Consider the following 18,071-nt stretch of genomic DNA (forward strand, 5'->3'; position numbering starts at 1 on the left):
CATAGTACGTGGTTATGATAGGTATCAGTCCCATAGAGTGCTTGGCACATAGTATGTGGTTATGATAGGTATCAGTACCATAAAGACTTCTTGGCACATAGTACGTGGTTATGATAGATATCAGTACCATAGAGTGCTTGGCACATAGTACGTGGTTATGATAGGAATCAGTACCATAGACTGTTTGGCACATAGTACGTGGTTATGATAGGTATCAGTACCATAGAGTGCTTGGCACATAGTACGTGGTTATGATAGGTTATCAGTACCATAAAGAGTGCTAGGCACATAGTACGTGGTTATGATAGGTATCAGTACCATAGACTGCTTGGCACATAGTACGTGGTTATGATAGGTTGTCAGTACCATAAAGAGTGCTTGGCACATAGTACGTGGTTATGATAGGTATCAGTACCATAGAGTGCTTGGCACATAGTACGTGGTTATGATAGGTATCAGTACCATAGAGTGCTTGGCACATAGTACGTGGTTATGATAGGTATCAGTACCATAAAGAGTGCTTGGCAGATAGTACGTGGTTATGATAGGTTATCAGTACCATAGAGTGCTTGGCACATAGTACGTGGTTCTGTCAGTATTTATGGATGGCTCAAGACACAAAATAGCTTTATAAAACAGTGCTTTGCTTGAGTTTTTATGAATAAATCAATCTGAAGTCATCTCTCTTGTGGCTCAGAACGAATTTCTCCCTTTTATCTTAGGGGAAGACAAGAATAAGGGAGTATGTAACTTTAACATGAGTTTATCAAAGAAGGAAGCACCAAGATTATTAACCTAAATGAGAATACTATTCTAATGATATTAGCCAGAGAATAATATAGTTCCTGTTTCAGAATTGCCAATTACCATTCCAAGTCACAGTATCTTCATTTATAATGTGGGGACAACTATAATACCTAATTATTGGTTATTGTGAGGGTTAAACAGGAAAATATACTTAAAGCCCTTAGGATACCACCTAGAACTTCATCAACAAATGCACCTATTTTGTTATTATCATCTTCATATTAGTGGTGCATTCAACCATAAAGCCACTCAAAGCTGATGCTGAGTCACGGTGACCCCTAACTAACACATCGCATCAATCTGCTCCCTGTAATGTACTCGAGATACCCACTGCAGCAATGACGTCTTTGATGATTTTAATTTACTACTATTCACAGGTTCCCAGTTTTGGCCTACAGGTCACGGGGAATAAGAAAGGGATGTCGGCCAGGTGCGGTATCTCACGCCTGTAATCCCAGCACTTTGGGAGGCTGAGGCGGATGGATCGCGAGGTCAAGAAGTCGAGACCATCCTGGCCAACATGGTGAAACCCCGTCTCTACTAAAAGTACAAAAATTAGCCAGGCGTTTGGCAAGCGCCTGTGGTCCCAGCTACTTGGGAGGCTGAGGCGGAAGAATCGCTTGAACCCGGGAGGCCGAGGTTGCAGTGAGCCGAGACTGCGCCACTGTGCTCCAGCCTGGCTACAGAGCAAGACTCTGTCTCAAAAAATGAAAATAAAAAAAAGAACGGGATTTCACGGTCTAAACCAGTTTATCAGTATGTAAACCGAACAAGTACAGTTTGAGCTTCTCGTGAATCACTGGAGCGCAAGGACAAAGTCTTAGCCACTTCTACAACCCCCAGCGGAGAATCTGACACGTGACGGTCGATGTTGAGTAAATAATAAATGCGTGATAAGCACATGCCACCTCCGTGACGGTCAGTTCAGGCAATCGGACGCCTAGCGCTTCAGAAGCACACCTGGTGAGAAGTGGGCGGCCTTTCCACGCTCCGCGCCGCAAGAACTGCCTGGGTCGGAGGCCAGCTGCCCCAGCAGCGCTGCAGACGCCGAGGCAGGACGCGCCCTCTGGCGGCGCCCCGCCCGCTCCCGCCCGCCCCAGCGCGCCGCCGCCCGCCCCGTCCGCCCCGCCCGCCCCAGCGCGCCGCCGCCCGTCCCCGTCCGCCCGGCCCGCCCCAGCGCGCCGCCGCCCGCCCCCGCCCGCTCCCGCCCGCTCCCGCCCGCCCCAGCGCGCCGCCGCCCATCCGGAGAGTCTGAGGCAAAGGCGCGCAGGCCCGCGCCGGGCGGGGCCTCTCCCGGCCTGATGGAGGGCACTGCGGGTCGTGGGGGCCAAGCGCCCGGCTTCTTACTTCGGTTTCAGACTGAGGGCCGAGCCGAGGCGGCGCGGGCGCGGGTGCAGGAGCAGGATTTACAGCAATGGGGGCTGACAGGTGAGCGGGCTACGGGCGGGCTTCGCCCAGGCGGGTCGGGGGCGCAGCAGGGGGCCGCCCGGTGGGTTGTTTACCAGCCAGCGACAGGGCTTTCCTGCGTTCCTGCCGTGGGCGGGGAGAAAACGCGTCCGGGCTGGGTGGCCGCGGGCCAGCGAACGCGGGATGAATGTGGTCCGGTCCCGGGCCTGTGAAAGGGGAAACGTGGTGAGGGCAGCGCCCCCTGCAGGCTCCGAGGAACAGTCGGAAGGCCCGGCGCACCAGGGATGTAAGTTTCGAGCGCTCACTACCGCAGTAACTCGATTTATTGACACTGGCCCTTTCGGAGAGTCTTGTAGGGCACGCTGGGAGCCCGATGCAGGGCTGAGGGCCCCACAGCGTCGTGGGGTGAGCCTTATGCTGTGCTGAGGCGCAGGATCCGAGAAATAAAGAGACAGGACACAGAAGTACAAGAAAAACGCGGCTGGGCTCGGGGGGCCACGCCACCTATGTGCGGAGTCAGGCGAGGCCCCGAATGTCCAGAAGTGTGAGTATTTATTGTGTATAGGTTAGGGGGCAGGGCAGTGAGTGAAATCATCTTTAAGGATAGTGATAGGGTCGTGAGCAATAAAACATGGGGTCCACCCCCCATTAGGTCACCTAGGCCAGGAGGTGGACAGTGCACAGCAAAGGGCCCGTTCCCACGAAGGCAAGGGCCGTGCGCAGTAAGGGGTCCACCCCCCATTAGGTCACCGAGGTTTGAAGGTGGGCCGTGCATAGTGTGCAATACTTCTATCTATGGTCAAACTACTTCTAGGAAGATTCATAGGAGGATGCTTTAAGTCGCATAGCAGTGACAGAGCTGTCAGGGTTACCGCCACCTCCTGGCAGCTTCCAATGGGTTCTATGGGAAGATGCTTTTCAAGCAGCGTGGTAGCAAGAGCTGATGAAGTTCACAGTCACCAACGTGCGATTGCTGGTCTGAGGGCAGCCTCCCACAAGAATCGGAGCAAGGTCCTACAACTCCTTATCAGGAGGAGTGGTTCTCGTCCCAAGCCTGCCATACAGCGGGTATCTTTGATACTGAACGCTGCCGCCTGGGCCATGGATTCTTGTCCTGGCATAACTGTTTTTCCCTTAAATCATGCTGTGCACTGTGTCTGCTCTTAGGCATTCCTCCGATTATAGGCTGCTTATTCCTTAATTCATGCTCTGTACTGTGTCCACTCTAGGCATTCCTCCGATATGAACTAAGATATAATTATAGGTATATATGTAGGGAAATATTCTGTAGGCACTCATTAACTATTATATGATTATATATAGAGGATTATATAAAGGGATTCGTCAAGCCCTAATTCTTTAATATATGATTATATAAAGGATTATATAAAAGGATATAGCTGAGTGGTAACACTATAAAGTGAGATATTCCTCAAGCCCTAACTGTGCCAGGGTTCTGCTTAGCTCTCATTCCTCAGTGTCTATATGGGGGGTTACCCACAGAGTCTGAAAGCGCGAACTTTACACTACCCCCAGCCCTGCCGCTTCCTGCAGCCCTGAGACTCCGCTCTACTCCCGGGTCTGCGCTGACTCCCCACTGAACCCCCCAGTCCCCACCACCCAGCCTCGTTTTCCTTATTGCAAAGTGGGGAACGTGCGGGCCTTGACTGTATTAACAGAATCGTGCATCAGTAGTAATAATACAGTCGTTTATTCTTGACTTACTGAATGCTCCTGGGAGCCTATTCTTAGGTATTGGCTACAGAGATGAGTAAAACAAATATGCAGCCTTCCTACCTAGAGTTTTGGACTAGTGAGTGAGAGTTCATTTAAAAGTATGAATTATAATTTATTTGAGTGCTCAATACCACGAAAGAGTGAGGTTTGTCATTCTAGGAATGAAGCAAAAGGTGCAGTTCTGTGTTTAACTTAGAATAGAGAAGGATGAAGTTGAGTGGAGAGAATGCGGACGTGAAAGAGAAAGCCCTCTCTCCTTGATTCCCGGAGTCTAAGAATGTGTCCGTGGCTGTAAGGAGTGTGTATCCAATATAAGTATGAGCTTTAGACTGGTCTTTTTTTGTTTGACTTTATCCTGACTAAAGTTAATGTCTGTGTGTTTGCCTATTTCTTTGCAAGTGTTAGGAATGGTTCTTTAAGAACTTGTGTGAGAGAAGGCTCAGAAACGTGTGCCAGTTGATACTTAGCTGTAGGTAACAGCCAGGAGAAATGTACATATATGGGCGGGTGTTTTAGTGAAAATGAGACGAGAGTTGCAAGTTTGAGTGGATGGAGTAAAAGCAGAATTAAGTAGGCAAATGTGGCAACTGGTTTAAACTGGTTGTGGAGAGAAAGAAAAATAGAAAAGCGTAGTCAAAGGAATAGCTACTGAATATTGTAACTTGTAATCCTCTATCTGTTTACCAGAATAAATTAATATTATGAGAAACTATTCTTCATGAATTGATTACAAAAATTCTTCCTGCTTTTTTTTTCTTTTGGTTACAGAAATAGTACATATTCTCTGTAAAACATTTAGGGAAATAGCCAATGCATAAGGAAAATACATTTGAATCTCCATAGTCTCTTTGCTGTTATCATGTTCTCAATATCCTTATAACCAAAGATTTATTATAGCTTTTGACTTTTCATTCTGAAAGGTATGCAAAATTTTTGCTTATTTCTCCAAATTTCTGTCTTACAAAAGTTTTATATTTTGGCTGAAATTTATCATTTTTTTCTCTTGGGGATAGTTTTTTTTGTTTAGTGTCAAATATAAGAACTCATTGCCTACTCCCAGATCCTAAAGAGTTTTTTCTAAGTTTTACAGTTTTGTATTTAAGTCTGTGATCTACTTTTTTTGTCCCACAAATTTTGATATGTTGTATTTTCATTTAGTTCAGTGTATTTATTTCCCTGGAGACTTCCTCTATTGATGGACTGTTTAGAGGTGTGTTGTCTAGGTTCCAAGTGCTGAGAGATTTACCTCTAATGTTTCTGTCCATTAATTCTAATTTTATTACATTGTGTTCAGAGAACATACTCTGTACAATTTCACTTCTTTTAAATGTGTTGAGGTTTTCAGGCCGTGCTGTAGTTTGGATCTGGATTATTTGTCCTCACCAAATCTCATGTTGAAATTTGATCCCCAGTGTTGGAGGTGGGGCCTAATGAAAGGTGTTTGGGTTTTGGGGGGCAAATCCCTCCTGAGTAGATTAATGCTCTCCCTAGCAGGGAGCAGAGAGAATGAGTCACTTCTTATATATCAGTTTCCAGAGAGCTGATTGTTAAAAAGATCCTGGCATCTCCTCTTCTCTCACCATGTGATCTCTATACAAGCCAGCCCCACTTCTCCTGCCGTTAGTGGAAGCAGTCTAAAGCCCTCACCTGAAGCAGATGTTGTTGCCATGCTTCTTATACAGTCTGTAGAACCATGAGCCAAATAAACCTTTTTTTAAAATAAATTATCCAGCCTCGGGTGTTCCAAAGCAACACTAAATGGACTAAGGCCCTGAATGTGTTGTATAGTCCATGGCCCTTGAAAAGAATGTGTATTCTCCTGTCATTGGGTATCAGCAGAGCTGCATTCCTTTCTGGAGACTCTAGGAGAGAGTATATTTCCCAGCATCCAGAGGCTGCCCCCATTCCTTGATTCCTGGCTGCTTTCCTCCAACTTCAAAGCCAGCGACATTTCATCTCTTTGATCCTTTTCTAGTCAGCTTTGTCTCTAAGCACAGCTGTTAAAGGTTCTCTGAATGATGCCTGTGATTAGACTGCATGTCCAGTGTATTACCCAGGCCCACCGGGATAATTCAGAATGCTCTTCCCATCTCTGGGTCCTTAACCTTATTTATGTCTTCAGAATGCCTTTTGCCATGTGAGGTAACTTACTGATTCCAGGAGCAGGGCTTGGACATCTTTGTGAGGCCACTGTTTATCTACCACTTCATCCTTTTACTTCTCACTTGTTTAGCTAATTATTTTTGGGTTGAATTTCTTGTAGACAATTTATAATTGGGTTATGTTTTAAAATCCACTCTGGAAGTCTTTGTCTTTTAATTGATATATGATTTATATTTCATGTAATATGCTTGAGCTTAAGTCTGCCATCTTATTTTTATTATTTTAGTTTATCTCTGTTTTCTTTTTCTTGCCTTCCTGTGAATTATTTGAACATTTTTTAGAATTTCATTTTTGTTTATTTACAGTGTTTTTTAGTTTATCTCTTTGTATAGCTTTTTAATGGTTGTGACAGGTATTGTATATTTATGTACGTGAGTGTATAAAATCACCGACTACTGATACTGTCATTTTACCTAGTTGAGTAAAGTATGGAAACCTTACTTCTCTTTATATCTCTTTACCTTCTATTTATAATTGTCTTAAATATTTCCTTTACATGCCTTTAGAACCACATCAGTCACTGTTACAGTCTTTGCTTCAGCTGTCAAACATAAATTTAAAACTCAAGAAAGCTGCATTCTCACGTTCTTCCTGGTGTTCCAAGATTCGATCTTTTGTCATTTCCCTTTTTCCAAGGACTTCTTTTAGCCATTCTTTGAGGGTAGGTTTGTTGGTGATAAATTCTCTGTTTTCCTTCATCTGAGAATTTCCTCTTCGTTCCTGAATTCTAGTTTTCTTGATTACAGGAGTCTGGGTTGACAGTTCTTTTCTTTCAATACTTAAAAAAAAGTTGTGCCGGTTCTTTCTGGCCTTTAAGATTTCTGACAAGAAATCTGCTTGCATTTGAATAGATTTTTCCCTCTTTAAATAAGGTGTTTGTTTCCTTTCTGGCTGCATTTAAGATATTTTATTTGTCTTTTGTTTTCAGCATTTAAATAATTACATATCTTGGTATGTATTTCTTTGGATTTTTTTCTGAGATGGAGTTACTGTGTTGCCAGGCTAGAGCGCAGGGGCTTGATCTCGGCTCACTGCAACCTCCACCTCTGAGTTCAAGCGATTCTCCTGCCTCAGCCTCCCGAGTAGCTGGGACTGCAGGCACATGCCACCATACCCAGCTAATTTTTGTATTTTTAGTAATGATGGGGTTTCTCCTTGTTGGCCAGAATGGTCTCAATCTCAACCTTGTGATCTACCCATCTCAGTCTCCCAAGTGCTAGGATTATAGGCATGAGCCACTGCGCCTGGCAGGATTTTTTTATGTTTGAGGTTTACTCAGTTTCTTGGAACTGTAGGTCTTTAGTGAGATTTGGGAAGTTTTCAGCTGTTATTTCTTTAAGTACTTTTTCAGCCCCTTTCCTCCTCTTTTTTTTTTTATTGGACGCCACTGAACAAATGTAGATCTTTTGTGGTAGTCCTGGAGTTCCCTGAGGATCATTTGTTTTCAGTCTGTTTTCTCTCTCTTCTGATTGTAATCTCTGTAATTTCTATTCTCTTCTGATTGTAAGCTCTCTGTAACTTCCATTCTGTCTTACAGATTCTTTCTTCACTTCCTTCCATTCTGCTGTTGATCTCATAAACAGCCTCAGTAGCCTTTTATTTTGGTTATTGTATTTTTCAGTTTTAAAATTTCTAATTGGTCTTTCTTTGTATCTTTTATGTCATTGCTGAGATTTCTGTTTCTTACCTGAGGTTTTTTTGGTTTTTGAATTGTTCACATGCATTTATAGCTACTTGTTGAAGCATTTTTATCATTACTGCTTTGAAGTCTTTGTCAGATAATTCTGTGTCATCTGGGTGTTGGCACCTATTGATTATCTTTTTTTGTTCAATTTGAAACTTCCCAGTTCTTGATATAATGAATGATTTTTTATAATAATTAGAGCCAGGCGTTTTTGTATCATGTTTAAACCTCTTGTTTGACTATCTTGGTCTGTCACTGCTCTGGCAGGAGAAGAGAGTCTGTTGCCTTGATATTGCAAGGTGGGGACAGAAGTCCAGGCCCCCCTTTCAGCCTCCGTCTACATCTGGGGATGGGGAAGGGGCCTCTCCTTCCTGCTGGGTGAGGGTCGAGTTGTGGCTCCCTCCTGAGTCTCTACTGATCCTGCAGGGGAAGCCAAGGGGTTGGTCCTCATTACTGATTGGTAGGGATAAAAATCCCAGCTCCCTACTTGGCCTTCTCTTGTACCATCTTGGTTGGGGTGCGGGGGCACTCGTTATAGCTGTAGGGGGTGGGACATCAGGTTTATTCCTGTGTTGTTTAGCTAGAATAGAGCAGTTATTATCTAAAAGTTTCCTGACTTGCTAGGCTGCCATTTTCTAGCAGGAGCAGGCTTATGAAGGGTGAGGTGGTTAATATGGTTTGGCTATGTCCCCAACCAAATGTCACCTTGAATTGTAATAATCTCCACGTGTCAATGATGGCCCAGGTGGAGATAATTGAACTATTGGGCAGTTCTCCCATATTATTCTCATGGTAGTGAATAAATCTCACAAGATCTGATGGTTTTATAAGTGGGAGTTCTCTGCACAAGCTCTCTTACCCATGTGAGATGTGACTTTGCTCCTCATTTGCCTTCCACCATGATTGTGAGGCCTCCCCATCCATGTGGAACAATGAGTCAAGTAAACCTCTTTTCTTTATAAATTACCCGATCTCAGGCATGTCTTTGTTATCAGCGTGTCTTTATTATCAGACTAATACAGGGGGTGTTCTGATTTGTTTAGGTTTGGGTCTACACCAGTTGGTGTTTCCAGTTTGCTGATTTCTTGACCTCTCAGACTGGGCTATATAAGGCAAAAATAAATTCTGGGGAACTCACTACCCTGCCCTTCCTCAGGTCCCAAGGTCCCTAGCCAATCTGCTTCTTCACTGCACCTTTCAGAGACTTATGCTTGCTTTATCTATCATGTCTAGGGTTTTTATTTCTACTTAGCAGTAGGAATAGGGGAACGTATATATACTCCCATCAGAAATAGAAATCTCTTGAGTTTTCTAATGTATAAAATGGGGATAACATCTACTCTGTAGAATTCTTACAAGCATTACATGAGATACTGCAATTTATTTATTTATTTATTTTGAGATGGAGTCTCGCTCTGTCACCAAGGCTGGAGCACAGTGGTGCAGTCTCAGCTCCCTGCAACCTCGACCTCCTAGGTTCAAGCAATTCTCCCTGCCTCAGCCTCCCAAGTAGCTGGGATTACAGGTACCCACCACCATGCCCAGCTAATTTTTGTATTATTAAGTAGAGATGGGTTTCACCAAGTTGGCCAGGCTGGTCTTGAACTCCTCACCTCAGGTGATCCACCTACTTCGGCCTCCCAAGGTGCTGAGATTACAGGTGTGAGCCACCACCCCCAGCCCGAGATACTGTAATTTATGTAAAGTGTTTACTACTCCTCTGGTATTTGTAAGTGCCTATGAAAAATACCTATTTTTTAAAAATGTTGTACAATTACATATTTTGAAGATTTGTAAAGCTATAAGTTAAACCAGAAAGTTCTATTTTTTGCAAATAGTTCTTATATAAAGTATGCTGACGGTCTTTCACCTTCCTAAGATATGGCTATTCTTTGAAACTGGATTTTTTTTTCACCAAGGGAGAGAGAGTCAGTAGAAGCTTCATGTGGATTTCATGTGTTTTGCCATCCCTGTACACAGTGAAACACCCTTTCCATTCTTAAAAACAGCCCTTCTGTGTTGAAGCATTATTTAGTGTAGTCCTGAGTTTTTCCCTTTAGCACTCATGGCACATTTAAATGGATGCAGTGAAGCAAGCAGACACATGTACAATCTATCTGTTGTTGCTTGTTGTTAAGTGCTATCAGTAATGCCTCATTTCCCGGAATGGACACTGGTGTGAGTCTCAGGCAGTACAGAGGCCACATCCCAAGTTGACTTTCTCATCTCTCAAGTGAATCAGGTAAACTGACAGGCTCCTTTGGGACTTTGAATATAGTGGTGAATACGTCTCCTCAAAAAGTAGTTTGGAAGTCAGCAAGTGTTTAGATACCCATAGCTCCTCAGCAAAGGACATGGCCAGTGAAGTCTAGGGTTATGTGACTTTAGGCCGTGTTCCTCATTCGGACTCCTAGAACATTGCCTCTGCATGTGCTGAAATGTCCACTGTTCAGATTTGCTGTATTTTTTGTTTCTAGGGGTTCACCTACGCTCTTATCAACTGGAGGGAGTCAACTGGCTTGCCCAGCGCTTCCATGGTCAGAATGGCTGCATCCTGGGAGACGAGATGGGCTTGGGGAAGACCTGCCAGGTATGTTACTGTGTAACGAGTACTGCTCACCGCCACTGAAGTACCTTCTTATAACTCATTCTGCAGCTGAGCGCTCTGAAGCTAGAACAACGTTCAGTTTCACAGATGTCTCTGGGATCCAGGCTGGCTGGCTCTTGCACCAGGAAAGGGCCTTCCCTTTAGTCTTCTCTGCTTCAATCATTGCAGTTGCCCTACTGATTTTATTCAGGGCCAGCAAATGCTACTTGTCCTTTCCTCAGATGTTCACATAACTCTGCTTTAAGCTCTCTAAAAAGATACCACCTCCAAATTTGTTTTGCTAAAATTTTGTTTAGACTTTTTGCATCTATGTTCATGAAAGACATTGGTCTGTAATTTTCTTGTAATGTCATTATCTGATTTTAGTATTGGAGTAAAGCTGCCCTCATGGAGTGAGTTGAGAAGTATGCCGTTCTCTTCAATTTTCTGGAAGAATTTATGTAGAATTGCTGTAATTTTTTTCTTAAATTCTTGCTAGAATTCGCTAGTGACTCCACACTTGTTTTGTGGACAATCTGGTTTATAATAATGAAAGATAAATTTTCTCTAAATTACATCCTCAGGAAAGCTAGAATGAATGGTTTTAGTTCAGTTACTAAAGAATGGTTCTGGGCACCATTTGAACTGAGAAGCCATAGATAGTTTAAAAAGAAAATTATTTCTGTTATAAAAATTAACTGCCACCCTGTAATGAAGCACTCAGACCACAACCATGAATAGCAATGCATGTTTTGCATGATTGAATTTTTGTTTTGTTTTATTTTTGAGACAGGGTCTTGCCCCATCACCCAGGCTGGAATGCAGTGGCATGATCTCAGCACACTGCAACCTCTGCCTCCCAGGCTCAAGCAGTCCTCAGTCTCCCAAGTAGGTGGTACCACAGGTGCATGCCACCACGCACAGCTTATGCGTAAATTTTTTGTAGAGATGAGGTCTCGCTATATTGTCCAGGCTGGCCTTGAACTTATGGGAACAAGTGATCCTCCTACCTCGGCCTCCCAGCGTGCTGGGATCACAGGTGTGAGCCACTGTACCCAGCCCATGGTTGAAATTATAGTGTGTATATAGTCTGTATTTGTTAATGTAACAGTGTCACTGTAGTTTTTTACTTTATTATATTCGTAATCATTATTATCAATATTGTATGTTATTACATCAAGAGAATCATCATAATTAAATGTCCTACAGATGAGAAATGCTGATTCCTCCCTTTTTTGTGCTGTTTGATCTTGATAGGAACACGTTTGTGCATATAGCTTTCTCAGGATTTTGAATTCTATCCTTAGGACAGATTTTTCTCAGAAACAGCTCAGCATTTGAAGATGGGGTCTCTTGACGCATTCTTGTTTTAAAATAGGTTATTTTCTCTGTATATTACAGCGACATTCAAATCATAAATGTGTACTAGAATCTTCTCAAGTATGTCCATTTGTCTTTACCAAAGTTCCATTTTCTACCCTTCCCTAAGCTTAGGAGGATCATATATTGCCTGTTTTCCCCATTAGATTGAGTCCTCCAGGAGAGCTGGGTGTTTTGTTTTGTTCACTGTTGTGTAACTGGAGTATAGGACACTGCTTAGCAAATAGCAGACACCCTGTAAATACATATGAAAGAAGGGAAAACAGTAGGGGAAGGTGGGAGGAAGTGAGGGAGGCAGGAAAGCATTCTCCCTCAGGAAAGCCTGGCAAGCAGCAGAGGGCTGCCATGCGATTGGCTGTTTTGCAGTCATATCTTGGCACTTCTTCCTTAATGTTTTCAGAGTATTGCTGATCTTGGCCATCAGTTGGATTTTCAGTGATTTCTGTTGTCTTTCCTGACTTTTTCTTTACAGTAAAGGTTCAGTTACCTAAACATTGAGCCTCATTGCTTGTTAACTACTGAAGTAATTGAGTTCCATAAATTTCTGTGGCAAGTATATTAAGGCTTACATGATTTCACTCCACGAATGGATTACTCCTAATGTGCAGAAGATTGTACAATATTTCTTTGTAAAACAAGTCTTATACAAGTGTGTGCGTTCCCTACAGGGTTGTGGGAACTTCGTGGTTGTTTCTCATGGGAAAATGCGATCAAAACTGCCTTGTTTTTCTGTGTTCCAGACGATTGCTCTCTTCATTTACTTAGCAGGAAGATTAAATGATGAAGGACCATTTCTGATTCTTTGTCCCTTGTCTGTTTTGAGCAACTGGAAAGAAGAAATGCAGAGGTACAGAGTAGATGTAGCTGCAATTTTATTGTATATCTTGATTAAGTTTTTTTTCTGGATGATGTGTGAAATGTGAGAAAATAACCTATTGTTATAATCAGTAAGTTTATTCCAGAAAACTGTGAACTGTGGCCGGGCACAGTGGCTCACACTTGTAATCCCAGCACTTTGGGAGGCTGAGGCGGGCTGATCACCTGAGGTCGGGAGTTCAAGACCAGCCTGACCAATATGGAGAAACCCCATCTCTACTAAAAATACAGAATTAGCTGGGGCATGGTGGTGCATGCCTGTATTCCCAGCTACTCAGGAAGCTGAGACAGGAAATGGCTTGAACCCAGGAGGCGTAGGTTGCGGTGAGCCAAGATCGCACCATTGCACTCCAGACTAGGCAACAAAAGCGAAACTCCGTCTCAAAAACAAAAAGAAAGAAAGGAAAGAAAACTGTAAACTAATGCAGTGTAGGTAGACACCAAGGATGTAATGGGAAGTGCCCAGTGGATATTATTACTGTTTGGCGATTTGAAGGTCAGTAATCATTGATAGTATTGATGAACTATCGTAGAAGCCATTGCTTTTCATAGTGGCGTAGGAAGTAACTAATGTGGAAGAGATCATTTTATTTTTAGAGTCAGCATAAGACCTTTTTAGATCTGATCCTTCTACCTATTCACATAGGAACTTGCTCTGAGGTTCAACCATTGCTTTAGATAAGATTCAGAGCCCTAAGACTCTGGTGGTAGGACCTCATGAGGTCTGCATGTGAATGTAATCCTCCCATGAAATGTAATTTTCCAGGTATGTATATCCTGTCACATGAATCTACTGTTTATATTCATCTACTTCTTTTCTTGGATTCAGATTTGCTCCAGGTCTTTCCTGTGTAACGTATGCAGGTGACAAGGAGGAAAGAGCCCACCTTCAGCAAGACCTAAAACAGGACTCACGTTTTCATGTGCTACTGACTACCTATGAGGTATCCATTCGTTTCTCTATGGGAACAACTTCTAACCTGTGACTTTAGAAGTTGTAGAGTCTGAAGAAATTATATTTAAGTTTTGTTGAGAACACACACACTTCTCTGGGCAGGGACTCTACCTTCATCAGGTTCTCAAAAGAGGGCTCTGAGTAAAAGAAGTGAAGGACCATTGTGCTTCAAATTAGTTAGATCTTTTCCTTTCCTGGTGGATCAAGGGGGAAGGCTTCTCAGGAAGGAGGCACTTGAGCTGCCTCTTGGTTAATGAACAGGAGCCAGGCAGGCAGGCAGGCAGGCAGGGGAAAGGGTTTTGTGGGCTGAGGAATCATGTCTGTTAACTGGAGGATAGGAATGGAAGACAGTTCCGGCTTATTTTAAGTGTTTGTTCTTTAGTTTAAGACTGTGTGCTGCTCACCTTCTGCTTAGTCAGGCTTTTCTTCTCTTTGTTTTTAAGATGGTGCTACTTAGAAATTATTCTCAGAACTTTTTTTTTTCGTGAACAAATGAGACTTAGATAAATCCTGTAGTTTAAGAGAGTTCATGGAAAACTAGCTTATCAATATCAGAGTTTATCAATGCCAGCCTTTATGTTTTATAATATGTCTTCCTAATTTTTCAGATTTGCTTGAAAGATGCCTCATTTCTAAAATTGTGAGTACTGTTTGAGAACTTGCATTGAATGTATCGGGCCTGTCATGTCTTTCCTGCCATTTTCGTGCTTTGCCTCTCCTGGCATGTCTGCTATGTCTTCCATGAGTTCCGTTTATGCATAGGCGGAATGCTGGGGGTCCTGTGTTACAGCCCTCTGCTCATTAGCTGTGTGTCCTTGGGTTAGTTATTTCATCTCCATCAACTTCAGTTTCTTCATCTGTAAAATGGGGATAATTATTTCTTAACCTTGAATAGCTGTTAGGAAAATTAAGTGAGATTAAACACACTTTGTATGGTTAATAGATATTAGGCTCTTTACATGCAACTTGCATAGACCCCTTTCAGTACTAACATTTGGAGATTTTACTGTAATGTAGGAGGAGAATCACTTGAGCTGTTTGCTGGAAATAACCTAGGGTAGTAATCAGTGCTATGGAATTAACTTTTTAGAAAGAGTATTTTAAATGTGCTTCTAATTAGTTAACTTTTAGACCTCATATTGGCCCATGAAGTCGGAAACTCAGATTTAACTCTCAATACCAGCTGACAATGGGAATGACAAGATCACGTCACGGTAACAGGATAATGCAAATTAAACAAGGGCTAGAGTTTAGGTAAGAGAAAGATATGTTCAACTATCTTGCATGTTCTGCACATGTACCCCAAAACCTAAAATGCAATAAAAAAAATAAAAAAAAAAAGAAAGATATGTTGGCAGGGTTTCAATCTCTATAACTTCTGTAGTTAATACATGGTGAGGTGGATATTCTGCATCTTTTCTTTCTTTTTCTAAGATGGAGTCTCGCTCTGTCGCCGAGGCTTGGAGTGCAGTGGCGTGATCTCAGTTCACTGCAACCTCAGCTTCCCGGGTTCAGGTGATTCCCTGCCTTAGCCTTTCAAGTAGCTGGGATTACAGGTGCCCGCTACCATGGCCTCGCAAATTTTTTGTATTTTTAGTAGAGACAGGGTTTTACTATGCTGGCCAGTCTGGTCTTGAACTCCTGACCTCAGGTGATCTGCCTGCCTCAGCCTCCCAAAGTGCTGGGATTACAGGCATGAGCCACTGCGCCCAGCCCTGCATCTTTAATATTAAAAAATTCTTCTTTTCCCAAAGTATTAATATTTTAGATGATATTTCTCATCCAGATTCCTGTGAGTTGGATTTCTATTTTCTTGTTATTCTGAATACTAGAGGCTAGGTCACAGATTTCATGACTTCTATCTTCGTATTTCATTTAAGTGAGCATATTATCTTACCTTTCTTAAGATATACGTTCCCTCCCTTTTTATTAATATTTAACTTAATATTTGTTGAAAGTCACTTCTGGACAGATACTGTTCTGAGAGTTACTGGCAATATCAGGAAAGTAAATCTTAGAGCTACCCGAGGAAAACATGAACTCCATTGGAGGGATGAGAAGTGTACAGGTAATCCCAGCACTTTGGGAGGCCAAGGCGGGTGGATCAAGAGATCGAGACCATCCTGGTCAACATGGTGAAACCCCGTCTCTACTAAAAACACAAAAAATTAGCTGGGCATGGTGGCGCGTGCCTGCAATCCCAGCTACTCAGGAGGCTGAGGCAGGAGAATTGCCTGAACCCAGGAGGTGGAGGTTGCGGTGAGCCGAGATCACGCCATTGCACTCCAGCCTGGGTAACAAGAGTGAAACTCTGTCTCAAAAAAAAAAAAAAGGAAGTGTACAGATATCCATAATACATAGCAAGATATGGGAAGTCTCAAAAGACAATGAAATTTGGACATAAATGTTGTTGGGTACTTTACATAAATTATCCCATGTAATAATGAAAACCCTACAAGGCAGCTGTTATCAACCATTTTATGGGTGAGGAACGTAAGAGATTCAGTAATCCATCCAAGGTTATGTTGCTGACGATAAATAGCAAAGCTTGCATTTAAACCCAGCATTTGGTGCTGTGGAGCCTCTTTTTGAGAGAACTTCTCAAAATAGCTAGTTGTACTGGAGTTTTACATTATTCAGTAGAAACAGAATTTTTCTAGTTGAGATAACCTGTTTTCAATGCATTTTCAGGTAGATTTAAGAACCTAAGTAACAGAAGGACATTCATAATGCTGTCTTGTATGAATCCCAGCAGCATAGATACATTCTTTCAATGTCTTTGGAAAGTTATATTGCTTATTACTGTATTGTACATTCAGAGAATAGCAGGGAAGTGTAATATCATCTCTGCACTAAAGAGATTTGTTATGGAGAGTTAAGGCTGTGCATGTTACAGAAATGAAAAATTTGAAATGTTTTGGGCAATAGACTTGTAAAACTGTTTGGATCAAGGGGATTAGAAGCTACCTTATCAGACTTTACATTCAGTGTTGGGATTCCCTCCATCGCTTCCTCTTCAGGGAGCACCCTTTAGAGTATCTTTTGATGAGTGACTTGATCCACTTCCTTTCACGAGCCAAAATCTACCTCACTGGAGCCTGTTTCACAGGCAAGCGTTTGTTAGACACTGAGTGTCTAGTTCTTCACAAGGGAATAGGACCTAACCTGTTTTGAAAGGTAATTCAAACAGAGCCAGCCACCATACTAGAGAAACTTCCAGACCTTATCTCATGACCACTGGGCAACTTCGTCTGGACCCTTGTTTCTTACCATCCTTAGATGCATCCTCTGCTCATGCCACCCAGCCTTTTCCTTCGGCTTCCTTGTCTCTCTTTGGACCCTCAGTCCTCCCTCCACACACTCCTGTCGGTAGGTAAATGGTAGTATAGTAGGAACCTCTGTTTTTCCACCTGTCCTCTGGAGTTTATCTGTAACCTCAGGAAGAGGGCCTTCTACTTGTAAGGTGAACCTCTGCTGATCTTTCTCTAATTTGGGGGGAATTTTCCTTTCCATTCCTACTATTTTTCCAATATTCTCTTTTACCTGTATATACATTTAGTTTTTTTAAAATATGAAAATAATGTAATGGGACTCCAGAATGTTTATAATCAAAATAAAAAGTTAAACATCTTATAATTTCCACTTTTTTATTTTTGCATGTTTTCACATTTGTAAAAGAGGATATATGATATTAACATCTTTTTTATTGTGTAGGCCTTTTACATTACAATATAATCATATTTATCATTTTAAATGCCACATAATCTTTTACCACTTATTATTGGACATTTAGGTTCATTTCCATTTTTTGCTGTTTTAAATAATACAACTTGAAACATTGCCACATATTTTTCTGTATTTTGTTTTTTGAAATAGCTTTCCAGTAATGTTTGTCAAAGTATTTGCTTTTCTGACTGAAACTTCTTGAGAAATTGCTGATGTGACCCACTGTGTTACAGAATGTTTTCTGGCAGCAGCCACCAATCAAATCCAGTGGATATGTCTTCCTGGACATATCTGTAACATTGACTCTATTTACCAGTTCCCCATTTTAAAGTCACACTTCTTAAGTTGCTACACCACCACTGTCTCTTGATTTTTCCTTCTGTGCTTGAACGTCACCTCTGTCTTTATGACCCTCACCAAGTCACCTAACCTTTCTGAGCTTTAGCGTCTTTGCTAGTAAAACGAGCACAACTGTCTGCTTGCTATGCTCTTTTGGACCAAATAACACATAAAGCCCTGAGGTCAGTGTCTAGTGCAAAGTAGAAGATCATAAATGCTTCCTTTTCCTTTCTGTCTCTGGCTTCTTCCTTTCTGCATAGGTCTTTCCCATTTTGTAAAAAAAAAAAAAAAAAAAATTATCTTAGTTTTACTACCTTATTTAGATATTGTATTAAGCACACGGTAGCCTCTCAGGTAGGAAGGTAATTTGGTTGCATTTTTTAATAGAATGGCCTTACTGTTAGTCTTTT

The 18,071-nt window shown here is 42.2% G+C and overlaps 1 protein-coding gene across 2 annotated transcripts in view; it reads left to right on the top strand.

The window, feature by feature from the left end:
- The first annotated feature begins 2,086 nt into the window (after positions 1–2,086).
- The window catches only part of CHD1L (chromodomain helicase DNA binding protein 1 like), a 61,238-nt gene continuing 45,253 nt past the window's right edge, over positions 2,087–18,071 (top strand). Inside the window, exons 1-5 of one of the 2 annotated variants that reach the window (XM_035279488.3) lie at positions 2,087–2,235; positions 10,276–10,388; positions 12,506–12,612; positions 13,471–13,585; positions 14,205–14,236. In XM_035279488.3, coding sequence (XP_035135379.2) covers positions 2,109–2,235; positions 10,276–10,388; positions 12,506–12,612; positions 13,471–13,585; positions 14,205–14,236 — 494 coding nt within the window. In that variant the 5' untranslated portion in view covers positions 2,087–2,108. Of the gene's footprint in view, positions 2,236–10,275; positions 10,389–12,505; positions 12,613–13,470; positions 13,586–14,204; positions 14,237–18,071 lie in introns of those variants that run through there. The other variant, XM_078355437.1, reaches the window with a different exon arrangement.

This window comes from Callithrix jacchus, chromosome 18, assembly GCF_049354715.1.
Source record: "Callithrix jacchus isolate 240 chromosome 18, calJac240_pri, whole genome shotgun sequence".
In the NCBI taxonomy this organism is placed as follows: domain Eukaryota; kingdom Metazoa; phylum Chordata; class Mammalia; order Primates; family Cebidae; genus Callithrix; species Callithrix jacchus.